The sequence below is a fragment of the Colletotrichum paranaense genome, assembly GCF_030867605.1.
Source record: "Colletotrichum paranaense strain IMI 384185 chromosome Unknown Scaffold_9.1, whole genome shotgun sequence".
In the NCBI taxonomy this organism is placed as follows: Eukaryota; Fungi; Ascomycota; class Sordariomycetes; order Glomerellales; family Glomerellaceae; genus Colletotrichum; species Colletotrichum paranaense.
In genome coordinates this window covers 472627-480137 of record NW_026848967.1, presented here as the reverse complement: position 1 = coordinate 480137, position 7511 = coordinate 472627, and the positions used below count along the sequence as shown (strand labels likewise).

The following is a 7511-nucleotide window of genomic DNA, read 5'->3' as shown; positions in this document are numbered from 1 at the left end:
TCACAGGCCCCCACAGAACAAATCGAGTTTCCCGGCAGAGGAGAAAAATTCCCTTCCTTGCCAAAATCCTTCCCGCTCCTCCGCTTCTCTTTCCTCGGGTTGGTTTGGTACGTCCGGTCCTCTGTGGTATTCCCCCCAAAAATGCCATTTGCTTTTTTTCTCTTTGTTGCGCCCTTTGCGGTTTCTCTGTCTTCTGTCTCCCATCTCTTTCCAGTGTCGGCTGTTCCCTTGGGCCTCCATGGTATTTCCAACTCCTTGTCCAATAGAACAATCCGTATACAAAAACAAATGGTCGAGGATCGTCGCCTGACCCGATACATGATGTGATGTTGAGCGCCCCCTAAAGGTTTGATAAAAAGTCGAAACGAACAAGAACTGAAATCCAGTCATGCAGCCCGCTGATGGAAATGGTCGGAATAAAACAAGTAACAAGTCGTGAGATTTCCGTATGTGCTCTCTCCTCGGCCTGTCCGAATTAAATCGTGTGATGGTAATAACTCTTTTCTCTGATTCCTTCCGTCGTGTCCCATGAGCGATAGTCTATGTCTTGTTGTGGTCCCTTCCTGTCGATAATAACGCCGTAGGATGAAAACTCCGATTGTTGAATGATGATAAAAATAAAATAGTGCAAATCCCATGGCGCCTTTCCGGGGTATCGAAATTGGGGGATAAGGTAGTCAACGTATGTGATCATGGTGGTGATCACGATCTCCGGCTGGGGCCGGCCTCAACCTCGTGTTCGTCGTCGTCCAGGGGAACTAGCAGACCCTCAATCTCAGTGGGTTCCACTGCCGTCTCGATATCTCTGACAGGCTCGTCCAAGCGTCCACGGGGCTCGGTAAGATGCATGCTTAGGAAGGCGCCGAAAATGGTAATGGCACCGCTGGTCCACCAAGCAAGTCCGGAGTAGCCGGTTCGAATACCAAGAGTGTAAAGGAAGCCCGAAATGGTCGGCCCGAACGCTCTGCACAAGCTCGCTGTCGAGGCGGCAACGCCGTTAATAGTTCCGAGGGACATGAGGCTCGGTGCCGAGTTTGTGAGCAAAATCGCATTGCTGGGGTAGGCCATGGTCGAGAAGGTGCACTTCCAGATAACCATGATATAGATGCCGATGATTCGCAAGTTCTCAGGCAACAGAGCTAGGTAGGGTGTCGTCAGGTAGAGCAAGAAGTAAGAAATGGCCAATAGTCTGAACAGCCGGAGAGGACCGAGGCGTCTGGTAACCCATGGGAAGATGAAGACTGTCGAGATCATGGAGTAGACACCCTGAACCGCGAGAATGATGCCAATGGACTTGGTCTCCATCGAGAAGCCGCCGGGGAACTTGAAAGGAAGGTGAACGTCCGGGTGCTCGCGAGGCGTGGTGCTGAGGAAGACGGGGAACAGTTGATCAAAGGTCATGGTGTGGCTGGTAGAAGTGTAAGCATGTTGATGAGAGTCTCAAAGTGAAGAGCAATGACTTACAAGGCCAGGATGCCGTAGGAGATGATGTTCAAGATGACAGGTCTGGTAAAGATCACCTTGGGCGGCTCAGCAATTTCATCAATGATTGATGCCTCTGTGAGGTCCAGAGTCTCGGTTGGCTCGGGGATAGTAGACTCGGATCCCACAAGTTGAGGAGAGCTCTCGTTCGTGCGGTAGCCGGGGAGCTCATCATCGTCGAGCAGTGCCTGCTTCTCCGCCTTCCGCGCAGGGATTTGGCAGCTCTTGGCCGACACCCACGAGATGATGCGCTTTCCCAACTCCACACCGGGGTCTCTCCTCTTCTTGCGCTCAGCGTGGGTTTCTTCCAGAAAGAGCAGACCGATGACAACTCCGCAGAAGACAGTGGCGGCGCTGAAAAGATTGGGCAGGAGGAAAGGGTACTGATCCCAGATCGAGCCCGCTTTGAAGTACTGCGGGTAACTTTGAACAGGCTCGGCGAGTAAGCCACCAAGAGCAGGTCCGACAATTGAGCTGTGCAAAGTCAGACACTAGTCAGTGAACTCTGGCGAGTCGCGTAGTAGGGGTACGCTCGCCACAACAAACTCAACTTACCCAAGACACCAAACTAGGGGCATAATAGTGTATGCGCGGGCTGCACAGAGTTAGCTCATTACCTGTAACCGGGAAAGACTTCCGAACATACGCTGATGCTCCTTGACCGTAACCAACTCCGCGACAGTCGTTTGCAGGACACCAATATTTCTTTGCCAAAGTCAGCCAAAGGTCAATTTTTGCCAGTGGGCTGGCTCGTAGACTCGACATACCCGTTCAACAGACCACCGAGAGCTCGCGCAATGAGTGCAACCGTCAAGTTGGGGGCAAACCCGAAAACCAAAGAGCTCAAGGCCGTGCCAAAGAGGCCCATCAAGAGGACAGGCTTGCGACCAATCTTGTCGCTCAGTCTTCCCCAAACGACTCCTGTCGAAAACTCGGCCAAAGTGAATGCGGATGTGATCATGCCGGCGTAGACGGAAATCTTGCTCTTGTCTTCGGTGATGTTGAAGTGTTCGACCATCTTATAGACGTAGGGGAAGATGGACATGAATGCAATCGGTTCGCATATTCTGCAGAGCGCTGGTTGAAGAGCGTGTTAGCGGGCATCCTGCGGTGAGCCCATCTAAGACCGCTGGATGAGGATATGCATACCGAGAACAAACATCTGTGTCGTGGGAAAGGGCGGAAGCTTGGACTTCATGCTCCCCGAGGAGCCGCCTCGACGGCCTCCCGTCATGTAGCCGGTCCTCTTCATCTTGGTTGATCCTCGGTGTATGCGCAGTTGGCAGGCTGGATGTTGTGTGAGGCGCAAAGAGATTCGGTAGGCGGTTGGAAAGATTTCGGATCAAGGGATGGGTGGGCGATGTAGCAATATATAGCACTGCAGTTCCCGTAACGTCTTCGGTGGGCTCAAGAATCGAGGGAGAAAAACGGTATCGTGGAGCTGGTGGTCCAGATTGGTGTGGGCAAGAATTTGTTTTGCTAGTCTCGTGGAAGGGAGGAAAGCGTGTTGATGCTCGAGACTGATGATGTAACCATGAAAAGCAACGATGGAAAAGCAAAGATAAAACAAGCAGAGCGAGATCAAAGCTATTCAGACAGCGTGGCGGGATGGTTACCTTATGAAAGAAAGTATCAGATGGGACAAAAAGTAGCAAGCTCTGGGGAAGCAAGCAACTTAATATGAAGGGAGCGCGGACGGTGACGATGAGAGGACCAAGAGACGTCAAAGCCCAGGGCCACCCCAGACACAGACCAGACCCAGCTGGGGGACAGGCCACCGGGACCGTACCATTGCCTAGGTCGCGGAAGCAAAAAAATTTGGATCTAAGATTGGAACGGCGGTGACCATGGACCATGGCATGTCCAGCGCAAAAAAGAAACAAGACGATCCTCCCACTTGTCCACCGGGGAGGGATTCAGGGAGATGCGGCGGCGAAAGGTCCCACGTCGTGGGAAGGGATCCAACTGCCCGGCATGACGGCCGTGGGGCCTGAGAAGCCCTGTACCTGATCCAGGGGTACCCCCCAGACAAGACTCGGTGGGCTTTTTTCTCCATACATGCGCAGTCGGGGGGTGTGTGAGTGTGTAGGCATGTGTGTGCGTGCGGCGCGGCGTGCCCCCTTACCCATGTCGAGATGACGGTCCCAAGGCCATGAGTGTTCGCCTTACGGCTGTGGATAAGTGTAAGTCGGTACGTCCATGGCTCGGCCACTACCTACGCGACGGGTACTACCCGGATGAGATTCCCTAGACGCAATCCGTTGTTAGCAGCTCAGTGGTGTCAAGGGGAGGATGGGGTTCGGAGCGAGCGGATATGTGGGTGTGGGTGTGTGTGGAAGGGAGACTTAGAGAGAGAGAGAGAGAGAGAGAGAGAGAGAGAGACACACACATCACACACACACATACACAAAGTGAAAAAGCCGTGAGAGTAAGAGAGTGAGTGAGAGAGAGAGAGAGTATCCGAAAGGTACAAGAGTACTTCCCTTGACCAGACGAAGAGAGTACGTACTCAACCAGACCGACATGGACGGAGTAGGAAAAGTAGGCAAGGGGTGGTAGACTCGGGGAAGGATGGCGCCAGACCGGAGGGCAAGGATCAACAGAGGAATAAAAAAGGTTTCACAAGAGGCAACGAGGCTAGAGCCGCGATGGGACTGGGCTGGATTTGGGAGAGGGAGACTTTTTGGAGCAAATGGAGCCAACTCGGAATTGGGGTGTGGGTAGTTGCAGGGCGCCAGAAATAAGAAAAGCAAAAGAAAATTAGCCAACCGACGCAACAGGTTACAGCAGGACAAGGAAACGAAAGCCAACATTTACCTGCACTTTCGTCGATGGCCGCTGTGTAGCGACTACGCGTCCATCAAGTGCCCGTCACTCTCTTCTGGCCCATATCGCAGCGCATCGCATCGCATCGCATCGTAATGCCAAAAAGCCTGTGATGCGCAACGCAACGGCATCTGCTCCGTCCTGATCCCGGTCCCTTGCTCCCATCTCGCCTTGTCTGCTCTGGTGGCAACTACATCGTGAGGTGCACGGAGTACCATAGTAGGTAGGTATTGGTGTACGGATAGCCTTAGACACAATGTGCTTGTCTCGGAAAATCCAGCTCGAATAACCACCCGGGTTTCGGGCTTCATTTACCAGCATGTATCAGCCTTGGGTTCTTCGGCCGTGTCTGTCCAGACCATTCTCAACCTGCATACTGTGCTTTGAATACTAGAACCATGCGCACTGTCATTGTGGTATGGTGCCCTTCTGTCAAACGCCTTTTGATGGGTAGCGAGACGAGCATCTCGACACTGTACTGTTGTTTCCCGGCCTTCCATGGGCGGACGAGAAGACGAGATGATGTATCTTGTCTGCGATGTGAGGCACCCAAGGTGCAAGGTGTGTACTTACAGCCCAAGGTTCACAACCCCCGGCACTTGGGTCGCATGGCTGGCTTTGTTGGAGGCTGTAGCAAGGGGGGGGGGTCGACATTGGATTGTTGGATGAAAGCGACAAACCACCGACCGAGGGCTGGTCAAACGCTAGTTGACTGTATTGTCGAGGGAGGGCGACATGGGGAAAAAACCCAGGCTGTCCCTGTGGCTCAGTAATAGACCGCCTCCTTAGCAGGGTGAACTAATCCTGTTCCCCGCGCTGCCTGTGCCTGATCTTTTGCGGTGAGCGGCAGCACAAATACAAGACGTTAGCTTTGCAGCCATTTGATTGGGACATCAGGGGTGGGCTTCCATTACGGATCATCCTGAATATTCCTCTGGAGCTTTCCCTGACTCCCTATTGTTGGGCAAACTGAGGTGGGACGCGGGTATGCTTCCTGTCGCACGCGGAGCTTATCACGCCCCAGAGAGCCTGCATCAGAGCGCCGAGGATCTGAGTAACAAGGCCGGGCTGATAGAACCACCTCGTCGTCCGCTTTTGTGAGGCGGTGAATGAAAGGAAGCAGGACCAGGGCCGCGGAGTGTCCCTCCCGGCGGATATCGACACCTGTTGCGCCAGCGTCGTCGGCCTTGAGCTGTTCGAAGGGAAAGAAGCCGTTGCCGTTACGGTTTCCCGCTGCCGCTGCCGCCGCACACTGACTCGGAGCCTCTCTGCCGGATCTCTGGAGTCAGGACGTAGGGGCCTGTGTAGATAGATTCGCAACTCGCTCATCTTGGTAGTAAGGATACGCGTTGCTAGATACACAACGTACGGCCCCGTAGATGTGTTTGCCTCGGCGTCTTGCTGAATACGAGAGAGCATCCGTAGTCACACAGTACTGGTGCTTGCAGCGGCCGTATGCGATTGTGGAGAGGCGCCTCTCAAAGGTCGCACAGCTCTATCGGCCGAGACGTGATTCCGCCTGTGACTGTAAATCAAGGTAGCGTCGATGGGGTATGTGCCGTGACGTCTGAAGAGGGCGACCCTCAAGACTGCTGCAGCTTGCTTGCTCAAGCGCCCAGTGTACGGCTCGAGGTCCTGTTGGTCGCATGCACCCTAACCATGACAGCTTCCGATTGGAATGACAACAGCACACCTTTGTTGCGCGCGAGCGGTTGATTTAGGGACCCCCTCTTCAACGGTGTAGAGGTTGTAAGGCGAACGGACACCCAAACGAACCGACTCAGGCGGTGCAATGCAAGCCCAACCTGAGTCTCTCATCCGTCCCTTTAACTATCCCCTCTTTCAAAGAGTCATATCGTGACATGTCGGCATCTTACTTGCGCACGCCTGGTCACTTGACGATGCATCTTACTCCGCAGCAAAGAGGGTTGTGTTGCGCTGGCAAACAGTCAGCCTGTTTGCTGGCTGTCCTGTTCAATGACAATCGCGTTGCCCCGGTTCAGACTCTCGGCAGGCGTTTTCGCATCCTGGATTTGCCCACTCGACCGACACGTCGGCACCCGGAGAATAGACTGGTAGGATCGGTGGACTCACGTGCTTGTTGTAGTGCACTTTACTATCCTGTACGGATTCGTGACTGAGTGTTGACGTTGTCCTGGCGAAGCCTGAAGGTACGAGTCGTCGAGTACTACTCCGTACAATTGCAGTCCTCAACTGTTCCCACAGCATGGGGCAGCACGAAATAGCCCTGGTGTCACCTTGATTAACAGCGACAAGTGGGCGATGGAGACGAACCAACGGACTGGGCCAGCATGGGCTGGGTAGGTATGTACACTACGAATATCCATAGACCAGGCCGCAGTGTTGGCCCGTCTCCAGAGGCATCCGTTGTGTCGGTGAAGTTGTAAACACGAGCCGACAAATGAAGCAACCGGGGTTGTGATGAATGGAAAAAGTCTTTTTTTCTTCTTTGACAAGGGTTAAGGAATCCTGGTCGTTGGCCGTCATTTCTCTGACCCTGCTCGCAGAATCCTCGCTGCTAGATCTCGCATTCCCAGCCACTCTAGCCGGACAGGCTGTTGCAGCAAGACGAGGCTGTTTAATTGTCGCTCTGGGTGACTGCCGCAGTTCATCACTTCAATTGCTTTTCTTTCCCAATGCTTCATAGGGGTCTTGGTCTGCTCGGCATCTTGCAGGAGCGCTCGGACACAGTGGCCACAACTCGTTGATTAAATAGCTTGTTTGGGCGTCGCGGAAGCCGGGACGGTAGGTGATAGTCAGGAGTGTGCTGCTTGCCAACTTGCCACTCCCATTATTGATGGTCCATCTGACAAGGTCAAGGGGCTGAAGGTCAACGCAAAGTTTGAGAGACGCGGAAAATGAGGGCGTCCGTTGGCGAGAATTACAGGCTAGGGCTCGAGCTTGGGCACAGCGAGCTGGTTTCGAGCCAAGTGCCTGAGTGTCCTACGGATAAACAGTAATTAGTGTATTCGTACGCATAGAGCAGAGTCCCTCGTCCTCTTCTTCTTGCCCCCTTTCCCCCGTCAGGGCCGCAGCTTTCCACTGCTAAGCCCAGAACCGAGGTCTACCCCAGTTTGCAGGACATGAGTCTCCGTACAAATATAGTGGATTGATGACGGCTGGTCCCTGTCCAAAACCATGTGGCATGGCTGGTATTCTTCCCCGAGCTGCATCATTGCGCC

The 7511-nt window shown here is 53.7% G+C and overlaps 4 protein-coding genes across 4 annotated transcripts; all 4 read right to left on the bottom strand.

The window, feature by feature from the left end:
* Window positions 1-390, bottom strand: CPAR01_10913 (uncharacterized protein; the record flags this gene model as incomplete). Its single annotated transcript, XM_060495173.1, has 1 exon — window positions 1-390. The coding sequence occupies one exon, from the start codon at window positions 388-390 to the stop codon at window positions 1-3; it is 390 nt and encodes a 129-aa protein (XP_060345521.1).
* A 312-nt stretch (window positions 391-702) lies between these two features.
* CPAR01_10912 (major facilitator superfamily transporter) lies at window positions 703-2734 on the bottom strand (the record flags this gene model as incomplete). Its single annotated transcript, XM_060495172.1, has 6 exons — window positions 703-1408; window positions 1465-1956; window positions 2038-2077; window positions 2129-2187; window positions 2250-2559; window positions 2632-2734. 6 exons carry the CDS (start codon window positions 2732-2734, stop codon window positions 703-705), a joined length of 1710 nt encoding a protein of 569 aa, XP_060345520.1.
* A 543-nt stretch (window positions 2735-3277) lies between these two features.
* Window positions 3278-3538, bottom strand: CPAR01_10911 (uncharacterized protein; the record flags this gene model as incomplete). Its single annotated transcript, XM_060495171.1, has 1 exon — window positions 3278-3538. One exon carries the CDS (start codon window positions 3536-3538, stop codon window positions 3278-3280), a length of 261 nt encoding a protein of 86 aa, XP_060345519.1.
* A 1724-nt stretch (window positions 3539-5262) lies between these two features.
* On the bottom strand, window positions 5263-5727 carry CPAR01_10910 (uncharacterized protein; the record flags this gene model as incomplete). The annotated part of the gene is made up of 2 exons (XM_060495170.1): window positions 5263-5587; window positions 5678-5727. 2 exons carry the CDS (start codon window positions 5725-5727, stop codon window positions 5263-5265), a joined length of 375 nt encoding a protein of 124 aa, XP_060345518.1.
* Window positions 5728-7511: the final 1784 nt, after the last annotated feature.